Consider the following 17,021-nt stretch of genomic DNA (forward strand, 5'->3'; position numbering starts at 1 on the left):
AGCCAGACTTTAGAGCACTGTTGTTGCTAAGATAGAAATGTTTCCATCATGAGTACTTTGTCTGCATCATCTTTGCTGTACTATTTGATCATACAGCCCCGGTTTTGTCCTATACATAACTGTTAGCAGGATCTTTTTGCATGTTGGTGCCAGAGTTTCACTCTTACATGCTTTATAAATATGTTCTTTTTTTTTAACTTGTATTGCCAAGCTCCTGTCTTGCAGCTGATTTGTGTGTTTAAATTGAGAACAATGGAAGGCTAGAATGTTTTGGCCTCCAAGATGGTTGCAGATGCAAGATTTGCTCTGTGTTTCCTTATGTCAGGGGATTGTATCTCTTCTTTTCTAGATTTGAACGTATTCACACAAAGAAAGGGAACTACAGTAAGTCACTAGTTTCAAACCAAGAAGAGGTAGATGATTTAGCAACCTTGGAGGTACTGGATGAGGTAAGAACCTATTTTTTCCTGTTTTCCTGAAGAGGAGTAATCACATATTAAATCACAAATTACTATTAAATGGTGTGCTGTTTATTTCAAAATCAACTGTATTGTCACACTTCAGTTGTGTAAGTGTACAATGACATTTCACCACTTTATGCCAAATATTTTAGACAAGATTTATTGTGTTAGAAAGGTTCCAACTCAAAGCTAAAAAAATCTCTGGAGTTACAGCTGTAGACCAAAGAGTATTTTAACACCATTGCCTAAACAGGATTTATATCACTGGATTTTATTACAGCTAAGTATCCAGTTTGCAATGGTGTGTTAACCTGAAATTGGTCTAGATCCAAGACCTTCCAGCCCTGTTGCTTGAGCACTGAGAATTGTCTTAAACTAGCTCACCATACTCTCCCAGACTGGGTTCTCATTGACTTATTTTGGTGTGGAAATGTATGAGGGTCCATTTAATGTCAGCTGAGCCTCTCATCTGTCAATGCCTGCTGGTAACCTTTGACCAAATTACTGATACAAATACCACTGGTTTGTCAAAGTTCAAAAATTAGTCCACTGGGTGCAGGGAAACATGGCATAAGGGAGGGAGGAAGTCTGCTGTGTCTGTGCTTTAAGCTTCAAAACCAGAAAGAAGAATCAGGCTGCAGCACATTATCTGCACGTCTTGGAGACCATCTTGGCTGTAAACAAACTGTCATTCTTCATCTACTGGGCTGTGCATAGACTATAATTCACATTCTCTTATCTGTAAATCTTCTCTGGTATATTGTACCTTTGTCAGTCCAGAATATTCATTGGGGCACTTGAGCTGGTAAACTGTATCATGCTGACAGCTCACAGAACATCCTCCATCTTCCCAAGAGCTTTGTTGTAGTAGCTTGATATTTAGTTAATTGTAATTGAACTAACCCAAAATTCATTTAGTGGACAAAGTTCAGGTTTAAGCGTTCTTTTAGTATTGGGAAGAGTAAGACTGTTGTGGGTTTTTTTGGTTTTTTTTTTTTAATCTTTTACTATGATACATATAAACAATCCAAGCTAAAGAGATTTTATTGCACAAAAAAAAGCAGACAAACTGGTACATATCCCATCTCGTCAGAGGTGAAGCATTCATGGAAATCCTCAGGAAGCCTCTGTCTAAATGCATTGTTTGACTATGTGGTTTTACTAAATCAAATCCAATTTAAAACCACTTTCACATATGAATGGCATCTTCTCAGAACTGTATTCTTTCTTCCACTCAAATTTTTCTTCCAGTTGAGATAGCCCCATCATATAAGAAAGACAAGAGACCTTCTATTGTTGCAAGAAATAATTTCAGAAGGGGCAGAAGTTCCACTAAAATAATTCTGTAACATGAATCTGGTTCTGGCCAAAAGAAAATAGGGCATTCAAAACCAGAAAGTTTATCAAGATTTTCTCCTTATGTTTTCTCGTGAAGGAAATACAGCCTCTGCAGCTGGTGTGAATTTGGCTAGTAAGTGTATTAAACAGGACACAGTGTACAACACTGTGAATAGATAGATGAGGAAGGAATGAAATTCCTTCTGTAGTCCTCTGCTGACAGTTGGTCTGTTCCAGTGGGTATGCAGCCTAAATATTTTCACATGTACCCCAGATTAGTCTCAGGGTTTGAATTTCTTCATTCAGTTGGTTTGAGTTTCTGGCTGGTTTGAATTTCTTCATTCAGCTCTGCGGCCTGTTTTGACTGGAAACCTAACCAGGCACTTTATATATCCAGCTGTGTATGCAGAAGAAGCTGAGGGAAATTACATAAAGAAATTTGAATGCCACTAATGGGCCCTTCTTTTTTCTTGGTTCAGGGGAAACTGGCTCTGCAAGAGCAAAGAACAATCACAGCAGAGATTGCTTGTTAATAGGAAATGATGCCTTATTGTTTACATTAATGGGAATAAAACAGTTGAACATCTGTGTTGTATCATAACTGAGAGTAATGTTAGAGCAGCTGTAATGGCAGTTATGGACTCAATCTCTTGCTTGATAAGTTACATGAAACTTTAGTAGTAGAAATGTAGACAAGACTGTCTCATGGAAACCTCTGATGAACTGAATGGAAGTAGTACTTATTAACTCCTTTTTCTACAGCCATTTGAGGATCCGTACGTATGTATTCTTCAAAGTAAGACAAAAAAATAGAAATGCTAGTGTGTTTGAAAATATTACTTACTTTTGATCATGATCCATTGTACTCCTGACTATAAACACCTTCCCTCCTCATCCTCACTCATTGAAACTATATAAATATTTAATACATTTTCCTAACATTCTTTTTCCCCCCATGTGATTCATGGCTCCTGTCCCCTCTCCATCAGAATACAGTAACGGAACAGTTGCAGAAGGGTTATGCCAAGGACCAGATCTACACATACGTTGGGGACATTCTCATCGCTGTCAATCCATTTCGGAACATAGATATTTATTCTTCACAGGTGTGAAAATTTAGGTTTTGTAATTTTCAACTAGCACCAAATTCCACTAAAATATAAATATTTGTGTTAAGTATAAAGACCTTCTTGAGATTTATTTTAGCTTACTCTGAAAAACAGAATTACCGGTAGAGATGTTGTTTCAAGTGCACATTGACACAAATTCTTAACACTTGCTGAATTTCAGCACAGAAATGAGAAACTCCAAAATAATTGATTTCTAGTGTCTTTATGTCTACAGTGTAGATCATGCAGAAAGCAATCCTGTAAAATATTAACTTCTGTGAATCTGTCTCCTCATTATACAAAAGGGAATTTGTCTCCCTATTATACAAAAGGGGAAAGATATTAAAGTCGGATCATGCAATAATTTGGGGTTATTAATTATCAGATACTACAGGTACAGAAAAGATCTCAAGTTTTAGCATCAATACCATGCAGAGATACTAATAGGAAGGGAAGCACAAATAGATTTAAACAAGTTGGAACTATGATGTCTGACAACAGTAAATTTTCTTCTAATAAATTGAGTTTTATAATGTAATCAGGGCTAAAATTATAGAAAATTGCACTTCATTTTTTAGCAGTTCTTATAGTCCTAAGTACATACAGATTCATGCTATAGTAAGTGCAGTAACAGCTTCCTCAGAAAACATCACTGCTGGAAACCTCAGCATGCTGTACACTAATCTAAAAATAAAACCAAACTTAAAAAACCCCCAGGTTTTTAATGGGCAGTGATAATGATTCTATTTTTCTTATGCTTAGCATTCCAAACTGTATATTGGAGCCAAACGGACTGCCAACCCTCCTCATATTTTTGCTGTTGCTGACATAGGCTATCAGTCCATGGTGACATACAACTCTGATCAGGTATGGATGAGGTGTCAATTACATCCTCTGCCAGGCTGAGAGATATGTGATGAGCTCAGTCTTGCTCTGTTCTCTGCAGTGTATTGTTATTTCTGGAGAAAGTGGAGCTGGCAAGACACAAAGTGCCCATCTGCTGGTTCAGCAGCTCACTGTCCTCGGCAAGGTAAGTGGCAGAGGGGATATCTCTGTAAGGCTTTAAGGCTTTGCTATCCTGGGTCTAAAGGGCTGAACCTATGGACAGGGCATTGGTTGTGGGGTGAGTCTGTTACACATTTTCCAAAGAACATTAGAACATGATGCTGATCTATCTACTCCTTCCTAAGGTCACTTGGAAATATACTGGGGTTTCCACAACAAAAAGTACCCACTGCAATGAGGGCTGTGATTTAGTCACATCCCTGTTTAATTGAGTGCCTTCAAGTCACACAAGCACTACTAAATAAAATCCTCTTCTAGCTTCTCATCCTTCCACAACCAGATTGCTGTCAGTGGGACATAGTCATTCTGGGAAGTGGCCACCATAACTGTCTAAATAAAATGCCATTTTTAGCATGCCCAAAGTGAGATGAAAGCAAGCTAATAGATTGGTAGGGTGCAGTGGAGCAGTAACCAGATGCTAACAAGGATCCTAAAAGCAGATTGGCCATCTCAGATTCACAAAACCACAGAAACCATAGAAATTAATTTATAGTGCTGTTATCATTATGTGTGTTATTTCTTCCAGACAGCCTTAGTTCTGAGGATTGCTATATTCTTACAGATTTAATTATATATATCAATATATAAATAAATATATAAATATATATATATATATATATATATATATATATATATATATATATATATAAAATAAACAAATAAATGTGTATATATATACCTTTTTCTCCATATCATCTCCATGGGAATAGCTGCCCTGATTATGTCACAGTTCACAATACCAATGAGAAGATTAAAGGAACACCTAAAAATGCATGAATTTGAATAGTCACTGATAATTTGAAGCAATATCTTTTTCATATCCAGGCTAATAACAGGACTCTGCAGGAGAAGATTCTCCAGGTGAACAACCTTGTAGAAGCATTTGGGAATGCAGGCACTGTCATCAATGATAATTCAAGCAGATTTGGAAAATATTTGGAAATGAAATTCACTTGTGGTGGCACTGTGGTAGGGGCTCAGATTTCAGAGTACCTCCTTGAAAAATCCAGAGTTGTCCACCAGGCAGTGTAAGTATGAAACCTAATTTGGGGGTTACAGAGTAGGCCTATGATGCAGGAAATCACCTTGGTTTAAAACACAAAAATGAATGAGGTACCTGGATTTTTTTTCCTTTAAAGTTGTATATGAATAGCTTATGAATCTGTCAGCTAGCTGAAAACTACTCCAGATTTTTTTTTTCATTGCCTCCTGGGTTATTTAAACAAATCCTATAAAAATGCCTATGTGATATATAAAATAAGAATGTGCAAAGAATTAAAAACTTACTAATAGTTCAGGTATACATTTCATTGTGGGATTTTGGAGTATTTTATTAAGATATCACTTTGATTTACTTCCTCTAAATTTCCTGTAGTACTGTAGCCTATTTCTTTGTTTGTTTGATCATTTTCCATTTTGGAGCATCTAGTAGGATTTGTTTATAGAGGATTATGGGTCAAAGATCCCTGCTAAGAAGCACTTGGGTGTGCTGGTGGATGAGAGGCTGCACATGACCCAGCAATGTGCTCTCCCAGCCCAGAGAGCCAAACGTGCACTGGGCTGCATCAAAAGCGCCGTGGGCAGCTGGTCAGGGGGCGAAATCTGTCCCTCTACCCTGCTCTGGTGAGACCCCACCTGCAGTGCTGCATCCAGCTCTGGGGTCCCCACTGCAAGAAATATGTGGACCTGTTGGAGAAATTCCATAGAAGGCCACCAAGATTATTGGAGGGATGGAGCACCTTTGCTACCAGGAATGGCTGAGAAAATTGGGATTGTTCAGCCTGGACAAGAGAAGGCTTTGGGGTGATGAAATTGCCACCTTCCACCTGAAGGGAGCCTGCAAGAAAGATGGAGAGAGACTTTTTGCAAGAACATGTAGTGACAGGATAAGGGGCAATAGATTTACACTGAGAAAGAGTAGGTTTAGATTAGATTTTAGAAAGAAATTCTTTATTGTGAGGGTAGTGAGGCACTGAAACAAGCTGCCCAGAGAAGCTGAGATGCCTCATCCCTGGAATTGTTTAAAGCCAGGCCGGACAGGTCTCTGAGCAACCTGGTCTAGTGAAAGGTGTCCCTGCCCATGACAGGGGAGTTGAAACTAGATGACCCTTGAAGTCCCTCCCATCCCAAGCCATTGGTTCCAATCAGGTTCTGTGATCTAATGGTACCCCTGAGACATAGACCTAAGCTCATGCACAAAGCAGAGGTGTGAAAACAATTTCTTTTTGCCATCCAGTTGTGACTGACTTGGGCATCTCAGGGCTCAGTCATGGTTGCAAATATTTACCTAGTTCTTCTCATAAGGAGAACACTTGAATATGTAATAAACCTCTGTCCTAGGTCTGGGCATGTAGCATCTAGGCAAAGCATGCCAAGTCATAAGGCCCTTTTGCTGAATGTCTCTCTCTTGGTTCAGGGCCAAAAGACACAACAGACCTACTGCATTCAGTGAGCCAAGAGCATATACCTCTCCCACAGTCAGAAGGTTTTTTAAAATAACTGGAGTTAAGTTAAGCAGCCCATTCAGTGTGGGTGGGTGAGGAATGTGCAAGATCTCACACAGGATCTAGCAAGTGCATCAAGGGCAGAGCAGCACTGAGCTGCTTTAGCACTGAGCAGCCACCCTGGCAGTGTCAGGACAAACACACAGTGGCATGAAAAGGGTGTTCACAGGAAGTTCTGTAGTAAAGCTTCTTTCAGAGTCCTCTGTCACTTTGTGTGAGTCTTGCCTGTTATTAAAATAATATTTAGTAATAGTATGTGTGTCACTAATAAATGTGGCATGGTTGTATTACTAAATCAGTTTGTTGTTTCTGTTGTTTCAGAGGAGAGAAAAATTTCCATATTTTTTATTATATTTATGCTGGTCTCGCAGAAAAGAAAAAACTGGCACATTATAAACTGCCAGAATATAGACCTCCCAGGTAATGCAGTTTATTTTTGCGTAAATTGATTACTAAGAAACGCGGTGTTGAATTCTCAGCCACATTTACATTCTAACTCTGTATCCATCAACTCTTTCAGATATCTGCAAAATGATCATTTCAGAATAGTGCAAGATTTCATGAACAATAGCTTTTATAAGTCTCAATTTGAATTAATAGAACAGTGCTTCAAAGTCATAGGTTTTACACTGGAGGTGAGTGCTGATAACCCTTTTCGTTTGTGAACTTCACCAGCTACCTTAATTAGGAAAAACTTATATAAAGCATTCAAATCTCCCTTGTCCCTTTAGCATATTGTGTTTATGTTTTAGGATCTTGCATGGTCAACTTACTGTTATATAGTAACATTTAATTTTTAAGATTTCAAGGCATTGGTAAACCAATAAAATTATGTTAGCCATCGAGGCTTTGAAATCAGTGAACACAGCACAGCTGAGTATTTGTGGGGAGGGAGATTTTAACAAATTTAATATATAGAAAATTATGTTGTAACTGTTTATTAGCCAATAATTTTAAGGCCTTTTAGGCCTTATCTCAGTTTTAAGAGAAAGTCCATGGTAAGAGTTCTAAAAATGCATTGAGCTGATCTGAGTATTGATGAACTCAATACATTTTCACAACTCCGGGGATAAAGTTGAATGAAGTTCTTAAATTCCTTTGGAGATAAATCTCATCACTAAACAGTAACTGAACCCATTTTTTCTTTATGATCTCATATCATTGTTCATCTAGCTGTTAGACCCCTCTCCTCAGTCTTTGGTAGAATTAAAATTAAAAAAGGACTGGATTTATAAAGGAAAGAAATCTCATCCTGTGACCTAGTTTTGCCTTACGAGAAGTGGTGCATCACAGGTGTCATTTATCTCTGACTTTATTTATAAACAATATAAATAGTTGAGGTATGATCCATACAGTATCCATGAAATATAGCACTAGTGCTGCAGAATGGATGTATGCTTTCATTTCTCTGACAAAACTGTATGTGGTAAGAAGCTTTTCACAGAAAATTGCTCACTTCAGTTGACTGTTTCTGGCTTCCCTCAATGTAAATATTTGAAATAGCTAGCAGAACAGATGTATTCACCTATTTTGTTCCTCCAGAGTCACTTTGCATTAGGTTGTAGTAGCTGTGGCATTCACAGTCTCTTTCTCCTCTACATGTTATTCACAACTGCATTTAGTAATATCACACCTGTACTATCACAGCCTTTCACTTGTGCTTTCCCCTTTCAGAAGCAGTGTGAAAGGACATTCATGGTTCAGCACTGATAGCAGTTTTGTCACAGCACCAGAGACCTTGATAAGTCCTAATTTAAAGCATGAAAAGCAGCAAGTCTGTTTTTGTTTCCAGTTCTTGTGTTTACTTGGATGGGTAGAAACAATAATCTTGATCATCCAAAAGAGGCCTTCCATGTACATTGAAGATGCAGTTAGAACCAGGTCACTGGCTGCATTGTGCAGTTCTAGCATGGATCTTCACTTGATTAACTCAGCAAGCCACTGGGAGCTGATTCTGTGAAGAATTATCTACCTGTAGAACCCTGCAGTTTCAGAAGCAGGCTGAGTGCCGTAGGTAATCTGCTTGTGGCTACTTGTGAGCCCAGCCATGTCAGCCTGCCTTGCATCTTTCTCAGGGTGAATTAACCTGTCTGAGGCTGTGCTTGCAGGAACAAAGGAAGAGTCTTCTTCCCCCACTGAGGTTCTGATATTGGATACATGTGCAAAGAAAAATTTTTTTTCAGTGAAAAAAATAGCCCATAGGACATTGAATTCCTTTCCTAAGTTAACTTTTTAGTAATTCAGCCTTAAGCTTTGACATTCATCCCAGTGCACAGAGGAATTTCTATATAATCATGTTCAGTGTTTTAGTAGCAGAAAGCCATGGACAGAAAAAAAAATCTTCTTAAAACCGAGACCTAAACAAAGGTTTATTTCTTTGAAATTTGCTTTTAACTGACTGACAGGCTTTAAAAGTAACTGTCAGTACTCCCTGTCTTAAAATCACAGTTTTATTTCAGGCTGCACAGCAAAATTATTAAGGACTGCCTGAGGGGAACAATAATTATGTTGTATGAGACAGATCAAGCCAGATCTCAAACACACTGGAAAAGGGCAGAAAAATGTCAGCAGCTATACATACATCATGTACATCATGATGGCAGAAGTTAAGCAATCCATTTCTTTGCATTTCAACTGTGTCCCTAAGCTTAAAATGAAAATGAGTGCTTAATCCTAAGTAAACTGTGTGCCAATTATCCTCAGCATAGTTTTTTAGAGTGAGCTTATCCAGTTTGTCTTGCTGTCACTGGAATCCCTATTTATTAACTGCTAGATTAACTTCTGAAAGTGTTGAAAACAAGCTCAAGTATTCTAGAGCAATTAGAGATTTTATCTGAGTAAATGATGCCTGACATGGTACCAGCAAAGTATTGAATAATATGGATAAAATGCTGTGCAATTATAAAAAGCTCATAGTTATAAAATACCAATCAGATTTGCAAAGTTTTAAAACTGCTTATTATAAAACTGTTATAAAAGTTTTCAACCTGCTATTTATAAAACATGCTATGCCTCAAAATACACAGTGTCACAGACTGCTAGTCTGCTTTACAGGTACACCTAGAATTTTCTGAGTAAAAACCACTCATATCATCAGGTATAATGATAACCATTCACTGTTCAGATGAAAATTTGCAGTTAAAATCTAAGTCCAACCTGCAACGAAAGCATTATTTTACTAATTCCAAATATTATTTGAAATGTATGTATTCGTGTATATTTACTGTATATCACTTCACTGTCCAGAGTAATAACAGCCTTTTTCATGACAGAGTCCCTTTTCACAGAATCACAGAATTAACTAGGTTGGAAAAGACCTTTGAGATCATCAAGTCCAACCTATGATCTTAACACCACCTTACCAACTTAGCCATGGCAGAACCTCCTAAATATGTTGAAATCTAGATTTGTTTAAGCAAAGTCCATATTAAGATGCTTTGGTGAGTTCCTAACTGACATTTTGAAGGATAAAGTACTTTGCCAAATTGGAGATGTGAGGCCTCTCTCTTCTGCCAGTGAAAGTCTTTCTGATGACATTGGTGGGAGATGATATAGACCTATTATTTGGAGTGCCTTTGTTTCCATGATGCAAGAAACATCAATACAGACTTTTTTATATTTTTTGTTGACCTAGGTATTAAATCTTTAGACATGTTTGCACCTGCAGACACAGTGAAGGGCAGATATAAAGAACCTCTGAATTCTTTCTATGTAAGAGGGTATGCACACCACTGTTTTTGCTTTCCTTACTTCCCATCAATGCAGTTCTGTCAACAAGTACAGAAGAGAGTCTAGACTATGGTTTGTCTTGCCCTCTTTGACTGTTTTACTCTTAAAAGACTTTGCTAAGTACAGAGTGGGAATAATTGCTGGAATAGCACTCCTAGAAGTAGTGGGCATGTGGCAGACAGCAAGAAACAACACACAGGCATATGCCCATGGCACAAACCATAGAGACATATTACCTGGCTATTAAGTATTGTGGTTTTTTTAATATACTTTTCAGGAACTTGGAAGTGTGTACAGTGTCCTGGCTGCCATTTTAAATGTGGGTAACATTGAATTTTCTGCAGTAGTATCTGAACATATGATTGACAAGAGCAACATTTCCAATCCAGTAGCCCTTGAGAACTGTGAGTGTTTTTTCTTAACTTTTTTTTTCCTTTAGTGTTTTCATAGCAAATTTAATTTATTGTAAGAGAGGTAACAATGAAAACTGTATTCACATGGAAATTTCGCAAGAATAATTAAAAACTGAAAGTAGATTAATTCTAAGCCCACCTGAATTCAGAATGCAGAAAATGAAGAATGCAGATTAAATGAATTCAAATGAATTCAAATGCAGAAAAGAAAAAAATTTCCATGTTATGCATCTTATTTGAGTAACCAGTGCACTGGCATACAGGAAACATGACTAATAATGCAGATGCCTGAAAATATCTTTGGAATGTTTCCAAGGTTATTTGAACATTTGATGGAGAACCTCATTAACACATTGAGTAGTTTTTTCCCAGTTTCTTTCTCAGTTGCTCATTACACGTTCCCCACATTTGCCTGTGGAAATATGTCTCACTAATTCTTTGGAAGGGATTCCTTACATTACAAGCTGCTAGGAGGTAGAGGAGGCAGAGGGGCAAAGGTTCTCCAGAAATTGGCTACACTTTCTCAGTAATTACACCTGGGGAGATAATGAAGTCTTCACACCATCTTCTTGTATGTTTGCTTGCCATAGAAAAATATTGTGGAACTGGGAAAGAAGCACCCCTTTTTTGGAGCAAAAGAGAACAGCAGTGACTTGTATGAGTGGGTTATAACTGAGAGGGGTATTCACACCTCACAGCTTGGATACTTCTAACATAGTCACCCTCCAAAATCTGTCTCTGAGCTATGCCTGTGACATTCCTTCCCAGGTGCATCCCTGCTGTGTATTCAGGCAGATGAACTGCAAGAGGCCCTCACCTCTCACTGTGTAGTGACTCGAGGAGAAACAATTATTCGTCCCAACACTGTGGAAAAAGCCACTGATGTCAGAGATGCCATGGCCAAAGCACTGTATGGGCGCCTCTTCAGCTGGATTGTCAATCGCATCAACACTTTACTCAAACCTGACAAACACTTAAGGTAAAAGGAGATTTTGCAGAATAAAGGGGTGTTTTTTTCCTGTGGTAATAATATTGTCTTACACTAGAGCATTTAGTGTGGTGAAGTTGTTTTTCTCTGCTACTCTTTTGTTTATGACCCCAACATGTCAAAAATAGTTTGTCCTGTTCACAGTATGTAGTGAAAATACAGTAGATATGGTTGGAAAAGCATCTGGTGTTTTCCTGTTGATCTTCATCTAACCCTTTTTTTTTCCTTTGTATTTTTAAATCTTTTACCTTCCAACCCTTTTTCTTTTGTATTTTTTCAGAGTAAACTTTTGATATTCATCATTTTGATTACATAGGTCAGATTCTGCCCTTATTTACACTGATGCTGTTGCTTTTGTCACTGTTGTGAGCATGGTTTCATATATGAATGGGAATAGTTTTTAAACACATTTACTGAAGGCATTGTCCACTTTACACTTACAAGGTGACATTTTAAACGCCATATCGATAGCAAATAGCTTTGGTTTGCAGATCTCCTGGATCTGCAGATTTCCTGGATTTTTTCTTTTAAACATCAGAGGAGAGCTAAGGCTACAATCCTAAAATTTGCCTAAACTTTTAAGTATTTGGTTATAGCAGAGCAACAATAAGCAGAATTTTAATCAGTAAGTGATAGGATACAATCCATGATAGATGGGTCAGCACTTCTAGCCTGTGTGCCTCTCTCAGTTGTCTGTTACAGAGCCCTTTTCAAACTGAATACTTACTTATTATGCTGGTGAAGAGGGAGAAAATTCAACCTGAAATGCTCACTATAAAAAAAACCCAAACAGATTTTGCTTGATTTTGTGGTAGTAAAATAATTTGCATTTTCTATTTTTATGTAATTAGCTCTGAAAAAGGAATGGGGAAGATAAATTTTAGCAGTCTGTTCATCAAAAATGTAATTTTGAAACAGATTAAATAGTCACCAAATTCAGATCCCTCCACAATGAAACGCTTCCTTTTTTGAGATGGACTTCACAAAGAGGTTTAACTGCTATTCATGAGTGTCTTGAGGCTGATTCTTAATTTCTGATTTCCTAGATCTTTATTTTAAAAATGATTGCAGATAGCTCCTCAAAGAGGTTTTTTAGAAAGAATGTGATTTATATTTTACTTGCCTAGAAAGGTCACTAATGTCAGCCTCAGTTTGTTATAAAATTATATCCTCTTAATTTTTTTGCTTCAGCAAATAAATATTAGAGCATTTTTCCAGTTGCAGAAGTGATCACATATCTAGAGTATGCCCTACTTAAAATATCAAACCAAAGTTTTTCCAGTGGTTCTCTGGAATTTAATTTGTAATTTAAATTCATGCCACATCCCAGTGCATAAAGTTATTTAGCTGCATAAATAATCTAGCTAGTCATTCTTTTTACTTTAATGTTAAACTAAGCCATTTTATTTGCTATGAGTAAATAATATGAAGAAATAATACTTAATGACAACAGTCTTTAATTTCAGGATACTGGTGACTAAAGCCTGTGCTATTACAAGAGAAACAAAAAGAACTGCATGTTCTTTCTGTATTGTAGTCAGCTTTTTAGAATAATCACTTACAAATATTAGTGCAAAAATAAAATTGTAAATCCCCTATTCACTTATCAGTTGACTTGGTTATTGTGTGATTTAGTATATCTGGTCTGCATTGCAGTAATCTTTGAATTGATCTGCGTTTATGTATTTCAAACTAACAATTATTGTCATTTTAAGAGATCTCTGGTTCAGCAAAACTTATCCTGTCTAACTGGTGTATAGATTTGGCCCATGATTTTCTTTTGTGAAATAGTAATGAAGGTAGTTAATGAAAAATAAAGATACAAAAATGAAAAGTATATTTCATCTTTGCAGTGAAAATGACGATGGCTTGAATATTGGAATTCTTGACATCTTTGGCTTTGAGAATTTCAAAAAAAATTCTTTTGAACAACTGTGTATCAACATTGCCAATGAACAAATTCAATTCTACTTCAATCAACATGTCTTTGCCTGGGAACAGGTATGTGTTGGTTATTTTGATGAATCTTTAGTATTACTAAACACATAAAACATATAAAACTTTCAGTATTACTGAACGTATAAAACCTTGTCTCAAGAAACAACATTGTTCTTTCTCCATGATAGCTTGTAAATAGCAGATTATAAAAAATGTTTTTAAGTATGTTTTCCATGAAGCAATGCTTGTTATTTGCAAGTAAAATGCCAACATAAAATGCATTAAACTTGAAATTTACAGTAACTAAGCAACATAACACTGTGCACTGTGATAATCTGATGCAAATGCAGTGTTGTTTTCTTGAGGAATAATGAGTGTTGTAATGTATGATTCAATAGTAAAAAAGTAAATGAGTGGTAACAAAATTTTGAAAGTGCAGGGTTCATAATAGTTTACTAATAAGCTTATTGATCACTGAAATTACATTATTAAAAACTGCAAATCTTACCATTTTTTTGTTCTTCTTGAGAAATTAGATCATCTCAGCTAAATAATGATGGATTTAATCTAAATAATTTATTTTAAAGCAGACAAGAGGAATAACATTGTCAATATAAAAGTTCATTAATTTGAAGAGGAGAGGGAAAAACCTCAAAAAAATCATCTCAACTTTGTAAATAATTCCAGGAGATTTAAATCAACCACCTTTAAATCATCATTCAATATTGTTATTTGAAGAAATATCATGTTCAGGGGAAAAAAATGATCTTGCTGAAAATTGAAATATTTCAGAATTCTCTATGGCAGAACAGTCGGGATTCAAACCATAGGTGAAATTATACTTCTGTTGTTTTACTGAAATTAGTGGTGTTTATGATGCATGGATGAAAATTCCCCTGAATTGTAATTTTAATTGTAAGTGGAAACAGGGTATTTTGTCTGTGTTAATCACTGTTTATTTTAAGAATGAGACAGATACAAGTTTGGAATATGTCTATGTATGCAGGTGTGTACATGCATGTATATGCATGTGTCAGTCTAGAAATGAATATATTTATGTGTAATATAACAATTTTTAATGGCTCAATATTTTATCCTCTTCCTGATTATTTCAAGAAATGTTGTCTTGCAGTCTTGTATCTTGTAGTTGTTTTTATAGATTTATGTGCAAGATTATTGACACAAGTGTTTTCTCAGTTTTAATATCATCCAAAAGCCAGAGAAAATTTAACTAGATCTACTGTAATTACTTTGGCATCTTCTTTGCAAAGTACACAAGTTCAGAAAAGAAGGTCACTTGGCTATTGCAGTTTCTAACAGTTGGGAGATGGAAATAGCACAGACTACAGCAACAATATTTATTCCTGTCAAACCCAGGCACTGACCAGGTCCCATGGACTTGCATATGTCCAGTTTGCTTCAGTGTTCACTAACTTGATCCACCTGTGTTAGGTCTTCCTGCTCCAGACTTTTCCCTTGGTCTCAGGGACCTGGGATTATCAGTCAACATCAATGCAAAGAAAGCATTGAATATCTCAGCCTTTTCCATGTCATCCACAAACTTGTTCAGCAGCAGGACCACATTCTCCCTAGATGCCTTTTGTTGCTGAGGGACCGGCTTTGGCTTTCCTAGCCCTATTCCTGTACACCCAAATATTGTCTTAATGTTCCTTCTCTTCTTTAATTAGAGTCAAGTTCAGTATAATCTGCCTTTACTTGTTTCTAGGTGTCCCATTACAGAACTTTTTGGCCAGACCTATATTACTGCAGACGTTTGTGGTGTCACCATGTAGAAGGAGCAGTTTGCTTTCTTGCATGTGCTTTTCTGCACCATGGTCAGGGTGGTTATTCTGCTACTGAGCAGATGGGGGGGGGAAATTAACTTCTTATTTTGACAATATATAGTTTGCCCATTTCTCCCTGTAGGAAATTAGTACAACTCCTCTATAGAATCCATAGAAGGGGAAGGTAATCTTCATTTACAGAATCTCTAAGTACATCAATTTTATCCATTTCCATTCATTCTCTCACAAATTTCATGGACTCACAGATACATAGAATGCACCATGGTATGTGTGGGTGGGTGTGTGTGTGTTCAAATGGTCTGGCCAAGAAAATTTATGAGTGACATATAGAATAATGGACACCATCTGGCAAATCTTCATCATGTCTGTTAGGTTCTTCTCGCTGAAATAGCTTTTGGACATATCTTTTACAGCCCTTAGCAATCATTCTTTGCCTCAAACCCTTACTTACTGCAGCATCCATAACCTTTAGCAAGGCCATTATCTGGCTTTACATGTTTGGAACATATATAATATTTTTGTGTCTACAGTCCATTTCCTTGGTGGGCTCATAAGAAAATTGTGTGTGATGTGCTATAACCTCACAGTCATGCTCCTGCTGTCAGCTTCAGTGTTCCACTCACTAACTCTCTGCACTGAGTTTTTATGTAAGTGAAGGCCTTCTGTTCTTGATGTAAGGAACTCTTTCCTCAGTTTTATTGTTATGAACAAATGATCATCATTCAAATCACAGGCTATCACACAGCTATTCTTTTAAGACTATTTTTTCTGGTGCTTACATGCACATTCCCATTCATATTTCATTTATACCAGTCCTAATATTTCTATTACAAGTGTCCACATCCAGCCCATAATACCAACCAAGTGACTGTCTACCTTAGTGTACATCAAACCACTACATCAGATTAAAACAAACTTCATTATATTATCTTGTAGCAGACTCCAAAGATATTACTACAGGAGTGCAGAAGGAGCTATATAGACTAAGTTCATGCAAGTGTGGGTGTAAATCTGCCCCTTTCAGAGACGGGAAATGAGAAGTGTGTTATTCTGTATTACAACCCAATGGCACAGAATGATTTGTGGTATGATTCATAGTCATTATAAGACATCACTTTTCATTTATTTGTTACATGGTTGTCCCAGTTTTATATCACAAAAACAGCCTTTGAGAAAGCAGGTGGCTTCAGAATCTTTTCTGTTCACTGTAAGGACTCTGCTGTGTTGATACCAGTAATGTACTTTAATTGTAAACTAAAATAAAAATTGATGTAAAACAAACATTAGGATGATCTCTGCCCTTTGCTGATGTATCTGCCTGACTTCACAAATGACTTTATATGCAAGGGTTTGTGTTTTAGCATCTAAAAGACAGAAGTTATGTTTATGAGAAGGCTGATGCCAGAAGTCACCAAGACCTTTGTGTTGACTTTCCCTCAACCCTGACTGTTGTGCTGCTGGAGCTGTCCTGTCACTGGGGACCCAGGCTAGTGTCTCTTCACAGCCCTGTGCAGTGCCAGACAGACATGTCAGATTGCCCTGTGCTACCTCAGAAATCTGTAACACAACACTGCGTTGAACCCTGTAGATCTACCCAAAGAAGACTGAAGAATTTAAATTCTTTTACACTTCCCTCAAGAGATGTAAAATGTACAGATACATTGTCTTTTC

General features: G+C 36.9%; 1 protein-coding gene across 6 annotated transcripts in view; it reads left to right on the forward strand.

The window, feature by feature from the left end:
* MYO3A (myosin IIIA) overlaps positions 1-17,021 on the forward strand; it is a 117,146-nt gene that overhangs the window by 61,197 nt on the left and 38,928 nt on the right. For all 6 annotated transcript variants that reach the window (XM_068171856.1, XM_068171898.1, XM_068171851.1 and 3 more), the window contains 10 exons: positions 350-449; positions 2,789-2,905; positions 3,671-3,775; positions 3,855-3,938; positions 4,799-5,001; positions 6,799-6,897; positions 6,998-7,112; positions 10,484-10,610; positions 11,388-11,598; positions 13,461-13,608. In XM_068171856.1, coding sequence (XP_068027957.1) covers positions 350-449; positions 2,789-2,905; positions 3,671-3,775; positions 3,855-3,938; positions 4,799-5,001; positions 6,799-6,897; positions 6,998-7,112; positions 10,484-10,610; positions 11,388-11,598; positions 13,461-13,608 — 1,309 coding nt within the window. The remainder of the gene's footprint in view (positions 1-349; positions 450-2,788; positions 2,906-3,670; positions 3,776-3,854; positions 3,939-4,798; positions 5,002-6,798; positions 6,898-6,997; positions 7,113-10,483; positions 10,611-11,387; positions 11,599-13,460; positions 13,609-17,021) is intronic.

This window comes from Anomalospiza imberbis, chromosome 1 (assembly GCF_031753505.1).
Source record: "Anomalospiza imberbis isolate Cuckoo-Finch-1a 21T00152 chromosome 1, ASM3175350v1, whole genome shotgun sequence".
Taxonomy (NCBI): domain Eukaryota; kingdom Metazoa; phylum Chordata; class Aves; order Passeriformes; family Viduidae; genus Anomalospiza; species Anomalospiza imberbis.